This window comes from Diadema setosum, chromosome 5 (genome assembly GCF_964275005.1).
Source record: "Diadema setosum chromosome 5, eeDiaSeto1, whole genome shotgun sequence".
Lineage (NCBI taxonomy): Eukaryota > Metazoa > Echinodermata > Echinoidea > Diadematoida > Diadematidae > Diadema > Diadema setosum.
The window spans coordinates 36,649,147-36,671,750 of NC_092689.1; the positions used below are offsets into that span (position 1 = coordinate 36,649,147).

The window sequence follows — 22,604 nt, forward strand, 5'->3', positions numbered from 1 at the left end:
ACTTCGACTTTTTCATAAAGATTTAAAAGTCAATATTTATGACTTGGAAGTAGTGGTTTTTGTTTGGAACAATGTTGCCATGATCTAGCCAACTCTGTTTTCAAATTTAATTTACTGGAATGAAAAATATGCTTTATCATGGTAATATTCAAATGCATGGTGTGATGTCATTTTAAGAACAATTTTTTTTTTTTTTTGTAATGCAGTCTGAGAATTTTCTTTAATCTTTTTTTTAAGAGTTAGGAACAGTCACTGAAGTTCAATGCAACTTCAGGTGAAGCAGGGTTGGCTGTAAAGATGAAGTTGCTGCTAATACGTAATGGACTTACAATGTACATTAGGCTGTGAAGGGTTTTTGCACTGTGGAACGAACTATCATTAAAAAGCAAAACGTGAAAATGCCCTTATTCCAGTACGAGGAGAGAAACGTGACGGAAATCACGAGCACATGCACTGTCTCATGGCAGATGCGCAGCCGGTCTTGCGTCATCTTCGTGCTCCAAGACGGCGACCACGCGTTAACGACTCCTTCCGACACGAAGCTTGGAAATGTGATCGACCAGGAGAGCATGTGGGAGGGTGTTTGCAGCGTGCAGTGCTAGCCAAGTGCACTCTCCCCGACTCACGTCGTGGACGTATGCGACACGCATGCACAGGTATAGTGTGGGATTTGTGTTGCTGGTTGCCATTGGCCATGAAAGTGAGAGGCCCCTTACCCCGTTTGTCATCAAGGCACTGGAACCCCTCGAAAAGTAAAATGACTCCGCTGACATTATGTAGCCCATCCCTGTCAAAGTAAAAGTCCACTGCATGTCGACGTTGACTTGGATAAAGACCATCATGAACATGTAGGCATGCACAGAAAGGCATTACAAAATTACTTCGTCTGAATTTTTTGTCAGTTATCAGCAAATAAAGCTCTCCTTAACTTCATAGCATTACAAGTGCTTGACCACTGAAAGTCCGGTAATCTCAAGTGAAGAATTAACGCAATTTTTTCCTCTCCAATTCATGTCATAAGGATGTAATCCTCTAGGGAAATCTTTTCAGGCCACGACACCGTACATTAACTTGTCAAATTTCTTTGTGCAGCTATGATTAATAACTCTTATCCATAAAAATAGCTCATGAAAATCTAAAATTTGGTAATTTTCTCATGCTTAGTCCACCTTTGAGGTATTTTTAATAACAATACAGGGTACTAACAATGCACCAATTCCATCCACATGACTAATGTGTTCAAGGCACAATGAGAAAGAAAGAATTATGAATTACAAAAATCATTATACTCACATGTACATGAAAATATGGAACAATAATAACGAAAAAATCACACTGCTCGTTCGTTTCGCCGCTCTGTTTGCTCTATTTTTTTTTCTTTCGTCATCAAAATCCACTCAAACGTGACATGGATGTTGCCTTAAAAATCACAAACTACCAGCACAAAATCGCTGCCAAGGACGGTGGAACGTTGGATTGTGAGAAACGAGGGAGCCGACCGAAACATGAACTCGCTGAATGAGGACAAACATGCCGATGTCATGGTCGCATGACCATCGCAGTGTCCCGACAGTGATGAAACACTCATTCAGCCAGTGCGAGCTTCCTAACTTGTCCCATTTGGATCAGATTTCTCACCCAATCAACGGTTCTGATTGACTCTCTTTGCACTCAAAACAGCGTTCTCTTTCATATAAATTCAACCTTGAGCTGGCAGATCATTCATGTACAAAGCTATTATTAGGATCTCACTGAGACCCCGTTTACAGTGCGGGGCTGGGCCGGGCCGCGGCCGAGCCCAACCTCAATTGCGGGGCTGCAATTGAGGCTACTGCCGGGCTCGCCCGCGCTTATAATTCAAACCTTTCAATATTTGGTCGTAGTGGCGCTCTGCTTGTAAACAAACTCAATTTCTTACAGTCTGGTTTTCAGACCCTTTGCCAACTGGATTTGTGGTGACTCGCCGTTCGGGCAAAGGCCTTTGCCGAAGGAAAATTCCTTTGCAGGACAAAACCACCTTAAACTATACTAGTTTTTGACGTTGAGGGGGTTAATATCCTGAATAGCGAAATAGTACGGGCAGAGGGTTTGGAAGCCAGACTAAAATTGGCCTCGCATTTGGCCCAGTTTGCATTTACACTGAGAAAAGGCCGGGCACCTCCAGAGCGTGGCCAAATGCACAGCCAATTTTGGCCCCGCATTTGGCCTTTTGCGCGTTTACACTGAAATGAAGGCGGGCTCGGCCACGGCCGAGCCTCGCACTGTAAACGGGGTCATATACACACATGAGCTCATTATGGGATGAAATGGTGAGTCATTCCACCAATAGGAATGTCTTCGGATTTCATTCATGGGAAACCCAAATGATCACAGCCTCATCCCTAAACTCACTCCCCCACCCCAGCCACCTCTGCCCCCCCCCCCCCATAAAATGACATTCAAAAGTTATACAGTGTTAAATCCTTAAAAACCGTATCACAGTAGGCAATAATTACAAGACCAACTTCACAGCAAGTGTACATAATTCAAATTCATGAAATTCTTCCGTCGAGATGTTTTCATTGCAACTGATTGACAAATTGCCCTATATTGACGTAAATAAGCACTGAAATTGATCAGTGTTATAGTAGTAGCTAAGATAAAAAAATCATGGACGTACATTCTCGCGCAGGATTCAAACCTACGACCTCCTGATCATCTCCACTAGACCACCGAGCTTTCGCCCAACAGCAAGTGTTGGTTCTAATCCTTAATAGCATGCAGCAGGTAAGGCGTACAACGTAATTATTCAAATTCATGAGTATCTATGCCCATGATATTTTTATCATGGCTTCTTCTAAAACACTGATCAATTCAGTGTACGTTTATGTGAGGCAATTTGTCAATCAATTGCAAAGTGTACATAATCTCTGTATATTAGTGGAAATAAATCATAATGATAATAGCAACAACAGAAGTTATGATATCAATACCATACGGCTGTAGCTTGCAATGTAAGAAAACTTGACAAGGAAAGAAAAAAGCATATCAAACGCACAAGGCAATGATCCCTGATGCACTTGGCACACGATTCAATCAAACTACATGTGAGGTTTATTATCTGAGCCTCCACTCTCAGTGAAAGAGAAAGAAAATTATGCTATACATCCAAGGCTTAACATTGATTACCTGAACAGGAATCCAAGGTTCACACCACACACGCATTAAGGACATTATGAATGTCATATGGTGCCAATCAAGTTAATCATAAAGCATGTTTTTTTTTTTTTTTTTTTTTTAAATACACTACCAGTGTTCATAGGTGTGTGTGTGTGTGTGTGCATGTGTGTTTATAATGAGCTATGTAGGCAAAAGGAAGAGACTATAGTGGATTATTAGCATCCAAGCACTTTGAATGGTTGCACCAAATTTTTGACATGTCATACATCTTTTTTTAAAGGGCTTTGGACAAACAACACTAAAGAAGATGCATTAACACATTGGAAATTTACCTTTTTTTTTCCTTCTTTTGTGTACTGAAACTAACATGTGGAATAAAATCCTCATCATTTTAAACATTGATACATATGACAGTTTTAGAGTCAAGTGCAATATACACAAATTGAGAATATCATGCAAGTTCTACAGACACTTAAAGGGACATTCCGGACGATTTTCATAATTTCACATCATGTAGTACATAAATCAACAGCTTCATGTATAGATTCGTGGAATTTGTTGTGGTCCTTGAGCAGAGAAACCAATAAATTGAAAATCTTAAACAAATTACACTGAACAGTGTTGATAACATCAGAGCCTCATATATTTCAGAAATGTACATGTAGCAGTGCAATACCATTACAATACCACTTGCTCAACAAGTTCACCTGTGAAGAATCTATGCATGCCTTCTTCTTTTGTTCTGCTTCTGTGAGCCCCAACTCATGCATTCTTATGGTGAGGCTGCCATGTCATCATCCTTGTTCATTGCAATTTGTTACAAATTTTGAAAACATTCTCATTCCTCATCCCAATCACTCTAAATTCTGAAACTCTGTACTCAGTTTAAATGATTTATAGTTGTTCAAATGTAAAAGTCTGAAAATCATCCGGAGGTCCCCTTTAATAGTGGGACACTGAATCTACACAGGACTGGAAGTGGGCTTATTGCATAACACAATGTACTGACCTTGTCCGCTGTCAGATGAAAAGGCCGCTATGCTCTGTCTCCATGCTGGACATATGACACAGGATTCCTAGAATGACAAAGAATGAACACAAACATGCAGACGATGAAAAAGTAAGACTGGATTTATCACTCGAGGTCAACATACAAGAATTAGATTTACAATGTACCATCAATAACACAAGAAAGAACTATCGTAGATTGGACATTTTAAATATTATTCCTGGAATGCCATGTTCTCTGTTTACCTACGCAATGTAAATACTGTATACGCCGAATATTTCGCGAGGTTTCTATTTTCGCGAATTTTGCGAGTCAGCTGCTATCGCGAAAATAAAAACACGCAAAAATATTGACTCTAATACCGATATGAATGTGACGTACGCGTATACATTTCTCCGTTCAGTCCATGACTCCACGATCGCGAATTTAACCACTCGCAAAATTGTCGGGAAGTCCCAATTTGAGAAAATTTAGACTCGCAAAATATATGGCGTATACTGTACAGTAATGCATCCAGCAAACAGTTACTGTATATGCCACATACTTCACGGGGTTTTATTTTTCACGCATTTCATCTATTGGGAGCTATTGATGAATTTAACAACTGTACACAAAAAAAACACCAACTCTGATCCTGACATAAATGCACCATGCAGACATGCATTTCTCCGTCCATTATTGTACTCCACAGTCGCAAAATTGTCTGAAAGTCCAAATTCCAAAAAAAAAAATAATAATAATAAACTCACTGAGTATATGGCATATGGTATACACAAGAAAAAACAAAAGAATAGGAAGTAAACAGAGTCAAGAACTTGCAGGAAGTTCAGCGAAACTTTATCATTCACTTCCTGATTTTGAAGAGTTCTGGCCATTAACACAAGAATCACATGAGATGTCTAGTTTACGAACGTACAACAGCAAATTATGAATAAAAAAGCCACATGAATTTGCAGTCGTTCCTGGTTAGTAACTATAAAGGGCTCTGAGGTCAAGGTACATAAGTGTATTTCCTGGTGTACAATTTCGATGATCGAAACCACATCCATGTATACACTTGTAGCTACACTCAAAACAGTTAGGTTCAGACGACAAGCCTTAACCTCGAGGTTAGGAAACCTCAAGGTTAAGCTTGTAGTTAGGGACCGTGAAGACGCACTCGTAGTTAACTAACCTCCAGGTTTGCTCGATGTTAAGAGCCACGAGAAATCTTATGGTTAGCGCTCTAACCACGAGCCGCGGGGGGTCCCCACTCGTAGTTAAGCACCGTGTGGACACAAAAATCAACGCACTCAAAGGGGCAGGAATTTAACCTCGAGGTTTCGTAACCTCATGTGGACGCATGTCGAAGTTAGGGGTATACTACATGTATGAAACACAATATTTTTGTGGCATGGAATTTTTGTGAATGGGAGCTAACAGCCATATTCGCAGCTTGAAATTTTCACAAGTTGCCTCTGACATTCAATGCATATAGTGTAGACAAGATCTTTATCGTGCAATTTAATTTCGCGACATTCAATGCATATAGTGTAGACAAGATCTTTATCGTGCAATTTAATTTCACGAAACTCGGTTCTCGCAAAATTAGCGAAATTAAGATGCACGCAAACATTCCTCGTTTTAAAGTAACTAGCATTAGTTACGTTCAGACGACAAGCCCCAACCTTGAGGTTTCGTAACCTCAAGGTTAAGATTCGTCATGTGGACGCATGTCGAAGTTAGGGGGCAAGAGCTTAACCTCGAGGTTTCCTAACCTCGAGGTTAGGGCTTGTCGTCTGAACATAACTAATGCTAGTTACTGCATAACGAGGAATGTTTGCGTGCATCTTAATTTCGCTAATTTTGCGAGAACCGAGTTTCGCGAAATTAAATTGCACCATAAAGATCTTGTCTACACTATATGCATTGAATGTCAGAGGCAACTTGTGAAAATTTCAAGCTGCGAATATGGCTGTTGGCTCCCATTCACAAAAATTCCATGCCACAAAAATATTGTGTTTCATACATGTAGTATACATCTCTTGTACTTTTAGGAAAGAAAATATATCTCAATCAATGTGATTTTGCCATAATTACAAATCACAGGGTAGGCCTTTCTTCTTCATTTAATTGTACTTTTATCTTCTGTCAACTGTCAGGCAGTAAATCCACATTCTTAATTCACTGTTTTGCACTCAATATTCTTAATAGGCAGGGCCCAACATTAATAGTGGCCTAGTGACCTGGGCCACTGAAAATTGGTGTCGGGCCACCAAATCTATCTTTTGGTGGCCCAGTAGGGCAAATTAGATTCAACATGGATTGCTATTTTTGCTTTAATTCCAGGCCACTTCATATCTTTCTCAGACCACCAGAATTTCAGATTCAAGTGGCCCGTACAGCTACCAGGCGAAAAGGGTAGTGTCCTGTAATAGGCATAGACTTCAATCTTTTGCATAATCTTTTGTGTCCTGTAATAGGCATAGACTTCAATCTTTTGCATAATTCACCAGTTTTACTCTCTTTACTTTGGTTAATTTCATAAAGGGAAAAAAAAAATCTTGCTTCTATTTTCTAACCCCCCCCCCCCCCTTCTTATCAGCATGAGTTGTCGTAGGAACTACACTTTTATAATAGAACACAGCAAGGATTGCAGCATGTTTATCTAGCTTGTTAGTCATACAGACCATACTCAATGTGGTTAGATCTCTGGGATTATGTTCATTAACCACCAGGCCATCTGGTACTCATGCGACTAACAAGCAATACTTCCTGAGCACACTTAAGTTCACTTCAGCCGCCACTAGAACACACCTGTTCAACTTCCGAAACAATACAAATACCGGTAATGTTCTTGGCAAAAACCATAATAAACGTCAGCTAGATCACTATATGCCTAAAATTAAATATGACGTAATTGATATTGATATATTCTAAACAAATTTACCTCCTTTTCAACATATTACATTGGTTTTCATGTATGTTGGGGTAGAGACATGAGGTGAAATAGGTTGCAGTAACAATGATAGACATACATTGTAGATGAGTGCATTTTACAAGTATCAACCCCAAGAACAGCACTTCTGACATAGAATGCTGTCAGGCTCTCCACAAACACAAAATTGGGACTCGAGCATGCACTTTGAAATTCCTGTACAATTACATGTACAGAATCAGATAGCAAATACAACAATTGTGTGCATGAAAATGGTTAAATTTCTGTCATAATTTTATGAGTGCATTGATTACCGATAATATCAGTCACGGATAATGTACAATTTGTATGATTCAGACTTACAGTGTATTATATTGGTATTGCTGAGGGAGAAGCAATATGATGGAACTGAAAAGTGAACAACTGTAGCAGTTGCATCTGTCTTCCAAAGTAGATAAACTGTTTTGGATATAAAAGATGATTTATGAGGGAGAGCAATTTCAGGAAGAAAGTGACATTTTGAAAGATAATGGCACTTATTCCACCTCAATGGTTAATGGCGCAGAGTAAATCCTGAAGACTTAAGCAGACACACACAAAAATCTAACAAAGACTGCAAATAGTTGCTGCAAACCGTAGGCATCGCAAAACTAACAACACAGATATACAGTAGGTATGTGAGACGAGCTATATGATACCAAGACTATTTCTAAAAGTGGCACAGTAATCACGTCTGTAGGGATTGTCATAATAGCAATTAATTCACTTATATTTGCTTTTGCTTCGTGCATGCTATCAAGTATTTCCTCTCGAGACGAGGGGTATCGACTCTTTGAGTGGTTCTCTCAAGATGAGAGTTCATCATATCGTTTTTGCTGGTGGTTTCCCAGAGGCCAAACCCAAAATTATGGTGCTAAGAATACCTTTGACATTTTCACTTGGTGCCAGAATGCAGGAGGCAGCTCAGACTTTTGGGCAAGCAATGTGCATTGTTTGCTGTAAGCATACCATACAAGATCATCTTGTCAAATGTTAGACCCAAAGCAAGATAACACAATTTTTTTCAGTATGAAGCGGGCGGTTCCAGGCAAAACATGATCAACTAGAAATGTCGCTATGGCAACCGGTATGCCTCCGCCATAACGCATGGTTCTCCTAATAGGTCTATAGTACAATGTCTTGACAATGAGTGATGACAATTTCATATAATTGGCAAAATATTAAAATGACAGGTTTGTCACAATTAAATGTGTTGAATGTTCACACTCCTTGAGCTAGGTTTAATTGGATGAATAGCTATACTGTCTAAGGGTACAGATATTTGAGGATTTGAGGATTTGTACCTGACTTTTAACCCTTTTTTATTAAAGTTTAAGGAAGAAGTAAAATTTAGCACTTTTACTTGACCTTTGACCTTTTGGCAAGAAACTTCCAAGAGAATCTCTATTGGGTAATACGTATGCAAACACTAAAGTTTCAAGAAAAATAGTGCAGGCATTGCATATATAAGAGGGAAATAGTGACATTTTGATGAGTTGACCTTGACCTTTGACCCATGACCCCTAAATTTCCTAGATGATTACAGCCAGTTAGTACATGCATATGTACTAAGTTCCATAAAGATACCTTGAAATATTTGTGAGATATGGATAAAAAAGTGAATTTTAACATTCTCACTTGACCTTTGACTTTTGACCTCAGACTTCATGACCAAAAACTCTCTCTGGTGAATCTTTATTTGGTAGTTCATGTATACATTAAGTTTCAAGAAAATACCTTCAGGCATTGCATAGATACGGGGGAAATAGTGAGATTTTGAGCATTTGACCTTGACCTTTTGACCTTTGACCTTGATCATATGCACCCACAAGTTAATTGGCACAACTTCGCCCACTCATACATGCACATGCCAAGTTTCATTGCGATACCTCGCACCGTTTTTTAGTTACGCTGTCCACAAAAATTAATTACGGACGGACGGACGGACAACCCGAAAACATAATGCCTCCAGCGACACTTCGTAGCGGAGGCATAGAGACCCTTTCAACCTAATTCTTAAAAAATCCATGCTCCATTGACACAGCACAAACAAAAAGAAAGAAATCACACTGGTTTCATTTTGATGCCAACTGTGCGTCAGCTTACTAGCCAGCCAGCACCTTTTGATGATTGTTACTTCAGATTTTGATTACATAATTCATAAGATCTCCTCAGTACTATCATGAGAAATTGCTGGTACATGATGTATGATGTACGGTACTGTATGTTATGTCTGGAGGAGGGCTAGTTAGAGTACAAAGCTAAATTTAGTTAGACACTCATTTTACCTTCAGAGCTCATGAATCTTGATAACAACTAGAAAATGCAGTAAAAGGACAAGCAATGTGCACCATACCCGTAGTCGGTTCAGAGTGACCTTTTTAGTTTATTTTTCTATTCAAAATTTACATTTCCACATTTTACACCAGTAGGGAAATTTTCACAAACTGCCACTGGCATTCAATGCATATAGTGTAGACAAGAACTTTTGCGTGCATTTTAATTTCGCGAATCTTTGCGCTCGCGAAATTCGCGAACATTCCTCGTTTTACAGTACTTATCTTCAAATCACTTGACCATGTTGTGAATTGAAATTCTCTTGCCTGAAGATTCTAATTGTTGCACTAGAACAGTTGGAATCAATGTAAACAAATCATCTTATGAAATGCCAGGGAATGATTTGTGCTCCACATCCTTAGGAAAACAGAGAATGAGCAAGAATTGTTCCAATTGTTCCAGTTGTTCCAATTCTTGTGGGATTCATTTAAGAGTACATTATATATCTATTGTTATGTGAAAATTGTTTGCTTCAGAATGGTCTCATATATATTCAAGTAATGTGCAGTTTAAGGCCCTGTCACTGTACAGGCATGCTAACCTGGAAACATTAAACTGCACATTACTTGAATATGAGACCATTCTGAAACAACTAATTTTCACCCAACAATAGATATATAATGTACTCTTAAATGAATACCACAAGGATTGGAACAACCATCATCCAGCATTCCCACTGATTTCCACTGATCAGTTACTAGCCATCCCCTTTAAACCCAAGAGCTGGGAGGGAAATCTCACACCAAGTCAGATCAACGTATGCATGTAAAACCTCTCCACAAACCTCTTCCTCTGTACGTTAATGGTGAATATTTTCAACATATCAATCAAAGTGGTTTATGGGTTTATACAAACAATCATCAAAGAAAGAGAATGCAGAAAGCATACAAAAATCATTGGCAGATTTATTCTTAAAAGAAAGCCTGCTTTTAGTAAATTTCCAAATGGAAGACCTGCAAGGGTCTCCATTTCCCATTTTCGAATTCAAGGCACGCGTTCATCACAGTACAAACCTGCAGATGACTCAGGGTGTGTTTATGCTCAATTTGCGAAGGCAGAATCAGCGTTTTGAAACGCTGATTCAAAACGCCGTTCACGGGAGCACTGTTTATGCTCACTTTCTTTGAGCCTTGGAAAGAGCGTTTGCGATTGCTTCGCTGACCTCAGCAGAGGCAGGTCAAATTGGGGCGCGCGCTGCGATCGGTGGCCTGGCCTGAGAGAGCAGCTGGGAAAGACATGCGTTCACAGTACATGGGAAAACTGCACAGGCCAGGGTAGCTGGCTGGCCTGGCGCGCGCTTTTTCACGTGAACCGGAAAGGTGTTTAGATGACGTCACTCTAAACGCGTTTAGAAACGCTGTTGGTTTATGCTTCCCCGTCAAATGTGATTAGTCAGAAACGCCGATCATAAACGCACCTTTTTGTGCGTTTTGGATAGGCGTTTTGAATCAGCGTTTCTGTCGAAGTGAGCATGAACGCAACAGCATTTTGCACTAATCACATTTCAAAACGCTGATTCTGGCCCGAAAAAGGGAAGCATAAACACGGCCTAATTCCCTTTAACATGTCAGTCATAGGAAGAATACTACAGTCTACTGTAGCAACAAGCAAATATGTTTGTTGACACATATGCTGTACTTCACGTGAGCTATTTAACCAGACAACGCAGAGAGACAAAACCACGCAACTAGTAACACGGAACTCGTTTCACTTCTTTCTTTCTCATTTCTACACAGCTGCCTGAATAAAGCAAATCTCACTTTTCTGCATCCTTCCCTAATAGCTGTGCAAGCAGCAAGTATTGATTTCTTGCATATATATATATGCCGATGTCTCTCGCAGACGCTTCCACCGCCGCTGCCACCGGTAATGGAATGATGAACACCGACAGCAGAGCCAGCCGGTATCCAATCAATCAATTACTTGAAGTGCGCATTGCACATGTCATGCGCTATCGAGCTCCAACACCACTCCAGTGCCATACTTGCTATAATTAATGCATTGATAGTCATAGTAAGCCCATCGTAAAGTGTCTTCCGTCTTATTTTGTGTGTAAAATCACCACAAATCGAAAGCCAGCAAAACAAGGGAAGTGACACCGCATGATTTTCACACAGAATTGGAATTTCTGATTGGTTTTATAATGCAGTGTAAAGGTCAACTGCTGTATGCTAGTTTCACTGGTGGGAGAACCACTTTTTGATTTACAGTACGTCATGTACAATTTTAGTTTGATATTTAAGTATAAACAAACAGGAGAAAATAATAAACAGAGAATCAACTGCACGAGAATTCCCATTTCAACATGTTGTTCAGTCCAGTTTGCACTGCACGAATGATTGATATCACAGGACACTTATTTTGTGTATTTATGATGAAAAGAAGAACATACAGTATCTCTGGTACAGTAGATGCTATATTAGGGTGTGGTCGAGTGCTCTCCGTAAGCATACCATACCGTACTCGTTCCAGAGGAAGGCTGGAATACTGTACGAGCTGAAATTTTCGCGGTGGTTTTATTTTCGCGAATTTCGCGAATCGCCTTTGAATCACGAAAATAACAATGCGCAAATAAGTAAGTTCAGTTAGACCCTCGCAACCGCGAATTTAACAACACGCGAAAATGTCCTCGAAGGACCAATTTGCGAAAATTTCTGTATGCAAAAATTTCAGCTCGTACAGTACTCCCAGGCGCACCATGCCATACCATGCCAAAAGTGGACCATTCCCTGAAGCGGTACAGAAGTATACCATACTGTCCCCACCTCCCCTGGCCAGAGAGTGCTTGAATGCAAACTGGTCAGAAAATGCACCGTACCAGAAGTTGTTGACATGAAAAGAGTGTGAGTAACACACTACATCATAATGCAAAGATCTGATGCTCTCTGCTAAAAGAAACATGGTGACCCCTCTTCATACCCCAGTCCAAAAATAACTTGTGAGGTATGCTATGTCCACAGAGTGCTCAAACGCTCCCTATCTGGCATGGTATGGCATGGTTTGGTTGGCTTTTGAGTTCTCAAATACAGCCCTACAAGATCAACAGTTGGAAAATTTTAATTTCATCCTGTTGTTCAGTCCAGTTTGCATTAGGATCCATAAAAGTTGACAGCACAGGACACTAATTTTGAGTACTGTATACGCCGTTATTTTCACACACAGATATTTTCGCGAATGACGAGGTCATAGACATTTTCGCGAGATGCTGTTTACGCAAATCGACACCGACACTTACGTTAATGCTCTATTAACAAGGCGCATGGAGACAATTTCACGTATTGTTAAATTTGCGATCCAACTGCAATTCGCGAAATTCGCGAAAATTAAACCCTCGTGAAAATAACAGCTTATACAGTATTTATTGTGACCCATGTCTAGTATCTGTACCCCTTTCTGGAAGAATCTTACACTGTAGATACATCGATAATGTGGGATTTCATGTACACAATGTCAAATATTATTCAACTCTGGCTTCTGGGTAAAATATCTCTACATTTCTCTCAATGTGATTCCTGTCCAATTACCACAGCAGATCTTGATCTTGGTAGATATTGTGATGTCATAGAAAAGAACCACTTTCTGATTACTTTTAGGACAGCAGATGAAACCCATAAATGTTTTCCTTTCCTTCACTTGTAGCATTACAAACTAAATCTTGTGTAAAGTGAGAATTCAAACTATGTTTTGCAGTGTGAATTTTAGAGGCATGACAGTTTTAAAAGTTAACTATAGAAATCAAAACTTGGTATAAATACAGCCGTACATGTGTGTAAGCATCTTATTCAATGACCTGTATGGAATGATGTGATTCTGAAGATCTGACGAGATACCTTTTAATGCACAGGCAAATTAAGTCATGGTACTATCAATGTGATAAAACTGCACAGAAACTTATCAAACAATTGCCAGAATTCATGTATCTGTGTGTATGTGTGTGTGTGTGTGTGCGCGCGCACATCATGCACTGTTATATGGATAACTACTATAGATATACAATTGTATGTAGGATACAGAATGACACTCTTTGTTGTGAAATGCCATTTGAAGTCTCAAACATATGCTCCATTGAGCAAATATGAGCAAATAAACCATGTTTTGATCTACAATACATAAGCAATGAATGATACAAAAGTCTTTCTATTCACAAATGCCCAGCAGTGACACGAATCACTGATTTCCTTTGATATTCTCTTTCCTCCCACATACACACACAGACACACATAAACACAGACACACATTCATAGGTGTATTCCTATCTATGTATCCATGACAGCGAGTGAACAGAGCAAAGACATTTTCTGTAATTCATCATACATGTAGATGAAACACACACGCAAACACACACACACACACACACATGAATGACAGCAGTAATTAAATGTCGCATCAACGCCCTTTGCCCTGAAAGTATCAGGTTTGGTCCCATGTTACATTACCTATTTCACAGCATAGCTAATGCAGCAAATAAACAGTACGCTCAACATTTGTCTAATGCACCATCCCTGTCAGCTCCAATTCTCTTTCAAAACAAACAGACAAACAAACACACACACAGAGACAAAGAGACAGAGAGTGAGAGAAAAAGAAAATGAAAGGATAGCTCTCCCTTGTATTCTTACCGTTGCTATGACAAATTAGAGCATTACGGAGTAAACTCACTGCTTGTGATGGTCGCTGTGTAAAAGGCAAAGAAATATGTGGGTTATTCATTTCAAAGGTCAGTGGTTTCTATTTAAGCGTACCAGTATTCACCAGTGGTTGAATTGTAGGCACAATAGGGCGATATCTGATTGCAGAGCTTAATGTCTTGTACAGCTATCTGGGTTACGTCTGTCCACACCTTATAGAATAATTGATGACAATATGTCGAGGCAGATGTCAGTAGAAGCAGCCTGATTGTCACACCGGTCCATCTTGCAACAACTTGCATGTACGCTGTGTAGTATACATTAAAGTATACCAATATCCTGGAAATTAAATCTGTGTACAGCTAGAATACACAAAAAACAGCCATAATTCACCTGTGATAACCCCTGAAAGTATACATATATCAATAAGTCAGATCATACACTATCTCTATAACAATTTGGCACTTGTGCTTTGCGCATTTAAGTTCTGCTCCATAAGCACCAGTACTGATGTGTGCGCATTCCAGCTATACATGCATTACATTTTTACAAATAATATTGAGATTCCGGGTCGATCAGTCAGCTGATCGCATGCACGCATTGCATATCACTATGGTTCAAAACATATTTGGAAAAAAAACATTGATAGCATGATCGTTCAATTAAAAGAGTCGGTGAACAACTAGTCTATTTCAAGTCAGTTCCATTAATGTATAGTCTTTAAAATTTATTTTTAAACCCCCCAAATAAAATTTGGAGTGACAAAAGAAATTCTAATACTTTGCAGAGGGCATGTCTCAAGTGGGTCTTTTTTTTTTTTATTCTATAATATTCAACATAGCAAACATAATACTTAGGGTATTGGAACACTTTAAAACACAAGTGCTGTACAAGCTTTTCTAACATGCAGTAGAGTAGGTACAATGGAGTATACCATGTGTAATTAGCCAACAGACGTAACCCTCTAACACCCTAGAGGTTTTATACAGTGTCAACCTCCAGACCTACTAATGGGAAGTATCAAAGGTCCTGTTTACCACTGGGAGCAGTGATTTAAAAAATGCTCAGTTATCACATTTTATGAATAAATATGTAGGTCAGTTGTATCACAAAACATCCTACCATATAAAAAAAATAGTGACTAAAATATTCCAGGAAAATTAGGGGAACTCAATAATGGTACACTCTACCCAAATGTGACTTGCTGTTTCATAGACTTCACATGGTATAGTTTGAGCCAAGATTTGCCATGTGCTATTCAGACACCCAAAGGCATAAAGGCAGATTAAATTTGATGAGATGAGGAAGTGTTCGCAAATATGGAGAGTGGGGGACAATACAGTCATATCCCACCCCCCCCCCCCCCAACTTCTTTCTACTTGGTTTCACTTCAATTTTCATTTGCACTCTCAAGCAACACTGCATACCAGTATCTTAACCCGTAGAGGACGAGTCCCATGTATACTCGGGCAGGGGTCTATGGAAAATGCATGTTGTAACAAAATCGGCCCGTCCTCAACGGGTTAAATCATAGGGAACATGGAGGCCTCCCTCAGCTCAATAAAGAGCCCAGTGCTCGTGTGGATTGATGTTTTCTGGGGTGAGCAGGTGTTTGATCTTATAGACCGAATGTAATTTGATTCTTAACAGGCAAGAGCGCAGTGGTTTTATCTTTATCATTTTTTCTTCTTTTTTTTTGGGGGGGGAGGGGTGGGGAGCACATTGACATAGACGAATGTGTAATGAAGAGTTGATAGTAGTAGGGCACAATTTCACTTAGCTGAGAGCAGTGATTCAATTTAAATACCTGTAACCATTGCATAATTTCTATTTTATTCAATTATCCAGTCACAATATTAAAGAGAGAGAGATAGATAGAGACAGAGAACACCTTTTTTTTTCAAAGATCTGTGCAATCAAGAGTTGTTTAATAGCAGTGGTGCACAAGTAATTGCTTAGAGCATCGATTCAATTTGAATACCTGTAACCACTATGTTGAACTATTACATTCAATTATTACATAAAATTCAATCATTGATCTCATAGACCGAATGTAATTTGATTCTTAACAGATAAGAGCATAGTGGTTTTTATCTTTTTTATCTTTTTGGAGAGAGAGAAAGAGAGCACTTAGTTCTGGGCAATAAAGAGTTGTCAGTGGTGGGGCACAATATAGCTGAGAGCAATGATTCAATATGAATACCTGTAACCATTACATGTTCAGCTAATTCCAGTCAGTCAGTGTATTAATTATGACCCCCGCAGCCATACACTTCATAACTGAGATCGACCTTCACCTACAAATGTCTAATTATCATCACAGAAATCAAACAGGTTGTGTACTAAACTGTTAGATAAAGTGGCAGCAATGATAGTAACAGCTATCATCATTATCATCATCATCATTATCAGCATAATTACTGCTATTGATGACAATAACACATGATAATTGTAATGACGATAATAAAATCATGATCACCACCATGATATCATTACCATCACCATCATTCATCTAAGTTTGGCAGTGAACCTTTCAAATATCCATTGCTTTTTTCGTGAATGCTGCAGAATCGATAGCCACAAGCAATCTAAAAATTAAAGAAAAATATCATATCAGTTGACAGTAATAACAGAGCTCTTTTAATTGTGACATGTCCCCAAAGTAATGATCTCAAAACCCTGTCGTCCTGACTCTTTTATTGACAGTGATACATCAACACAATGTCCCATAGTACTTCATTAGCATGATCTGGTTGCATTCCATGTTACAAGTACACAATATATTTTTTCTTCCAATATACTGACCAACTGACGACAATACTGCTCAAAAAAGAACAATTTTGTCATGAAGCATCATGGCATGTTTCAGAGTACAGTAAGATGGAAGGAGACTAGGCTTCCTTTGAAAAAGTTTTTCTCAATTTTTTTTCCTTTAATCCTGGAATATCATACATAAAGATTTGTCATAGATTAAAAATATACTTCATCATAGCATGTGAGATTCATTCTACTTTGAAACACTATTTGCCGAGAAGTGTACACTGTACAGGCAGACGGATAAACAGGAACTGAACATTGACCCATGACAAACGAGTCCATCCCCAGACTTGTTTGGTGCGTGCTTCTCCTTTCCTGACAACAATATACATGTGTAGCATGTCTTGCTTATCCAGTGATGATCACTTATATCAACGGTATCCATAGATGCCAGAATAGGATAAGAAAAGGTTATGTAATGTACAGTGTAGCTTGGCTCGGTTCGTGGAAGCTTCATTAGTGTACAGTCACGTGAAGTGGAAGTGGCCAGTTTAAGAGTACTAGTACAGTACCTCAAGCGCCATTTCAAACCATTTTCAACCCTACACTGATACCTTGGTAGAGCATAACCCATATTTTGTGCATTCTCAAGACTGCGTCTTAACACAAGACACTCCGTAAAAGTTATGTGCACTGCATTATACCCTGTACATGTACATGATTTCAGCCATGCAAGCCCAAGTACATACAGTACAGACCAGGGCATCTAAGTTTAAGGCTGGTAAAGTTCATGATCGCTTCATGATGAACAATTAATTGCTTTGAATTCTGACAGACAGGTCATTGCTTGACCTTCAGATAATGACTCCATAGGGGTGTCCTCTGTAATAGGAAAACTTCAAAATATTGTCCCCATTAGGGAAAGATAGCACATTCATCTTTGCCTCCTGCAATGCTACATGTAGTATGTTGCCTTCCCCTGTTCAATGTTTCTGTGATACCAGTCAGTGTCATCCAATATATTCAAGTAAAATTTTACATGTAGCTGAAGTACGCTCTTCTTATTCATCCAGTCAAAGGAGACAATAAGGTTTATTTGAGTCAAATGATCCACAGAAAGCTAATCGATACATTTTGGCAAAATGTCTCATAAGGTGATCCAGTTTATATGAGTGTTTTTTTGTTGTTGTTTTTTTTTATTCACCAGTACATAACCATCATTTACAACTTACATGTAAGGCTTATAACAACTTCTTTTTCAAGGGACTACAATTGAGAGACAAGCTACAGAACGGAGGATGTGAAAGAATGAAGACTATCAAAAAAAATTGCTTCTCCTCGGCTATCTCCTTGCCATCTGCCCACCAATCCTCGTCTGAAACCAAGGGCAGGGCATCAAGATGCATCCCCGGGGATTTAATTAATGTTGAGTGCCCAATGGGGGGCTCAAATTAAAAAACCAACAGCATCAATCAATTCATCAACCCTCTTGCTGTGAGCTCGTGGGTGACAGGGCAAGACGGAACTGATATTACTGACAAGTGGCCAAGGCACTAGGTACAGTACTTTTAACGGCTGCTCCATCCTCATTACCCCCACCCATTTCTATCGATATTTATAATAATAATAATGATAATAATAAAGGACATTTATATTGCGCAGCTACTATAATGATATACTCTACTGCGCATTACAAAATGACATGCATACAAGAAATTCAAACAGAAAATACATTACTTCAAGAGATGACTTTTTAACCTGGCCTTAAACTCATTAATTGTAACTGCTTCTCTTACAAACAAAGGGAGATTATTCCATAATTTTGGTGCAGCGTACAAAAATGCCCTGTCACCAAGAGTAACTTTTGATTTCCCCGATGGATATTTCAATAATGTTTGATCCCGTAAACTTCGAAGATGATAAAATGTTTGAAATGATGTTTTTAACTCTACAAGTTCCTTACTGTATGTACACTGGTGCTGTACATTGAATAGCTCTATATACAATTAGCAGAGTTTAAATATGATTCTCTGCTTTACAGGCAACCAATATTCCATAGTATGGACAGGGAATTAATAGCAGCGCATTCTTCATGGTCTTTCACTTTCTCTTCACTAGCTAATGAACACTTCTGTTCTTTTTGTAAGCATTTGTTATACACATTGTATACACTACATATGCATTGATCATTAATCTGATAATGCAACATGCTATGTATAAGTGGACAAAAACATACTGCCTGAGACTGAGCAGTGTGTAGAGAGGATCAAACTCCCTCAGCCAAACTTTGGATTGAATTTTAAAAATGTAAACTCTGCAATACTGTATATAAAGCATGGGCGGCAAGTTGGCTGGGTTGGTAGCACGTCTGTACCTTGCCATTAAATGGCCTGGGTTCAAGTTGCTGTGACCCGAGTAGAGCAACATCGCTTGCTATCGTGCCTCTAGTTTAAGGCAAAACTCTCTTTCCCTCGCGTTGGAAGACATAATATAGAGATGCTGTGTATTAAAGGGATGGTATAGTATTGGTGGAGATGAGGATTGGGCTTTTAACTTTTAGCAAGATACCACGAAAACACTTTGAAATAGTACAAAGCATACCATTCTAAGAGAAATTCAAAGTCTATTTTATGAAAATCCGTTTTGGAATTGCTGAGACATCAAAAAACAAAGTAAAACAAAGCAATCGTAATGAAAGGTGGGTCCCACCTTCTATTCGGATTGCTCTGTTTTAGTTATCTCAGGCATTTCAAATTTTATCAATTTTCATCAAATAAATGTTGAATTCCTCTTGGAATTACATGCTCTGTCATATTTCATAAGAGATTTCTCATTATCTCACCAAAAAATGTTAGAAACCTGAAGTTTTAGGTCTCAACTAAAACTATACTATCCCTTTAAAAACATCCAAACACACATGAGACATCCCTCTTCACTTCCCTCACAGTGAGCAGAATAGAAGCCCTCTGAAGAAGTCCGTCAAATACACAAATACACACACACACCCAAAATAGGGCCCAAAGTTTCTATGTATATCTTAGTAAATACTCCATTTCCATTTAGTTCTCTCTTATTCTTCATTAAAAATTTGAAAATGTCAGAAATTCAATTGTTTTTCACTATGTTCAAGTCACACAATGCAATCAATGCACTGTGGGTAAGCCTGTACATTATAACAACCTCCTATTCACAAGTCTACAGTGTATGTGCCCAATGAATTCCATTACCTTTTCAACAAAAAAAAAAAAACAACAACAACACTATCTACTTTTGCAAATTCGAACTTAACAGCATGCACAACACAATTTTCAAACTAGCAGTATTACTGTAGTCATAAGCTCCACTTGATCCAACAGTCCTGGGGATTATCATTGTTAGGAGGGGGGGGGGGTTAAAAAGCAACTAAAATTCAAGCTTTAGCAACAAAGTTTTGAATAGCAAATCATTTTTCTGGCAAAACAGACCATCAGGAAGGAAGAGATACATTAAATCAATACCAGATACTGAAAACTTGTTGTTAACCCGTTGAGGACGGTTCGATTTTGCAACAACACGCATTTCCCATAGACGCTTGCCTGAGTATACCCTGGACTCGTCCTCAGTGGGTTAACCTCTACTTAAAAAGGACAACTATTAAAACGAAGCAAAAAATTGAAAATACAAGAAAACCTTAAAAACTCATTCGACCATCCCTGTAATGCCGTAAATGATCGTAGAGGCATAGTTCAAAGAGCAGAATCAATTTCTATAGCAAAATGATTCCTATTATTAAAGCTTGAAACTAGGGCTTTAAGTGTTACCACTTGAAACATAATACGCATCAGCCACATATCAAGAGAATAAAGGGCCATTCTCAGATTAAGTGTTCAATTCCATGTGAGTAAAACTGAAAAATCAACCACAAAGTAATACATTCAAAGATGTGTTTTCGGAAACTTCAAAACCGGTCAAATACGAAACAAAAAGTGGAACATTCTAAATGATGGCCATTCATTGAGTAAAAATGAATTGAAATAGAGCATCATATATGATTTTTGATCACCAATCAGATACGTTACCGCAAATTTACATGTTGTAATGGACTCCTAACTGTGAATTAAATTTATTGTTTTGATCCAATTTTTGTTCAGGAAAAGAGATCTGTCCCTCCTAAAGATATTGGGGGTTTTCAAGAGGTAAAGATGTTGTCATCCCTTGCTAATTGGTAGAAATTATTTCTGTGTGGTAGGTTGAAATATGCTTTTTGCTGAAATGAAATATAACCTTAATATTCACTTTGTATTTTTTGCAAATTTCGCTTACAAATAAAGTTTCGAATCCCACAAATCATGCAAAGGGAACGATCCGATCTGGAATTTCCACAGGAAACAAATATGAATTGCTTTCCTGAGGAAATAACTATTGAAAAACATCGAATCACCTTTGGTAACGTATCTGGTAAAATATAAGTAATAATTGTAGTTGTGTATGAATAAATAAATATCACCTGTTTAATTATTTACCTCATGAATTGATGTCAAAATGAATGATGTAAGCCCAAATTAACCATTTTAAACATTGTACGTAATATTTAAACTATGAAATGTAGTGGAAAAGAGCCCTAAATGTGAAAGCTGAGTTCTTCATTCACAGAATATTCTCATCTTACGTCTGAATGTATTTATCCATCTGACTATAAATATTCATTAAGTTTTGATGGATAATGCAAACAAGGTTTAAAAAATATATTTTTGCAGTCACTTAGAAGGAAGTAGGTGCAGTCTCTATGAACTCGATATGCTAAACAGTTGTTTGACCTATGGTAACGTATTTGGCTAATCCCTTTTAATGAAAATGAATAAATAATTGTTCAACTTATCAATGAATCTTGAGTAGTTCTTCATATGTTGAAAAACACTAGAATAAATATGCAACAGAACACTGAAACTTTTCTCGGAAGCGTTTCATAAACTACTTTTTACTCTTTCAAAGTTTGGTAACGTATCTGGCGTACCGTAAATGAATCTGTCGGTGAAGTTACAGAGCAATTTCTACTGAATATTCTTCATTTGAACATAACTTTAATTTTTTATGGAAGCATCATTCTATGCAGATTTGTTTTATGAACACTTTGTTTTACATAACATTATTTGTCACCGTGGGTGCCCTGAATTATACGTAACGTATCTGCTAAATCTGAAAAGCAAAAAACTGATATGCTGAATCTTAGCTTCGTCTTGTAAAATAAACGTTCAAAGTTGTTGCATAGAATATGAAAGTGGCTGGGTTTTATAGAATAGAACTTTGGAGTTTATGAGCACACAACGATTTGTTTGTACAAACATTTACAATTTCTTTTCAGCATTTTGATTATGTGGTAACGTATCTGTCGGAAAACTTGGCAGTAAGTTGTGAGGCACTGACGCACAAAGAAAAATAATTTGGAAGTGTTGCTCTTTTTCACCTCTCTGTCCTTTTGGTGTAAGAATATAATCCTGAGGTCCAACAAAACGAAGCATGTAATGTGTAGGGATGAATTTTGACCAGATTTGATCCCCAGAAAGCACAAGACCAATGAGCAAAATTCGGTCACGTATCTGGGGTCACGTATCTGTGGTAACGTATATGGTCGATCATATTATTATGAGAGCGATATCTACCAAATATTTCTCACTTGTACTAAACTTTAATGTTGAGTCGATGCGTCATTCCGAGGAGTAATGTGTAATATGCAATTTGTCTGACATTGCAATGTCTGTCGCCATGGGTGGCGTGAAAA

The 22,604-nt window shown here is 38.4% G+C and overlaps 1 protein-coding gene across 1 annotated transcript in view; it reads right to left on the bottom strand.

Annotated features, from left to right (window-relative positions):
* The window catches only part of LOC140228695 (calcium uniporter protein, mitochondrial-like), a 100,504-nt gene that overhangs the window by 74,538 nt on the left and 3,362 nt on the right, over positions 1-22,604 (bottom strand). The window contains exon 2 of the mRNA XM_072308964.1: positions 4,169-4,235. Coding sequence (XP_072165065.1) covers positions 4,169-4,235 — 67 coding nt within the window. The remainder of the gene's footprint in view (positions 1-4,168; positions 4,236-22,604) is intronic.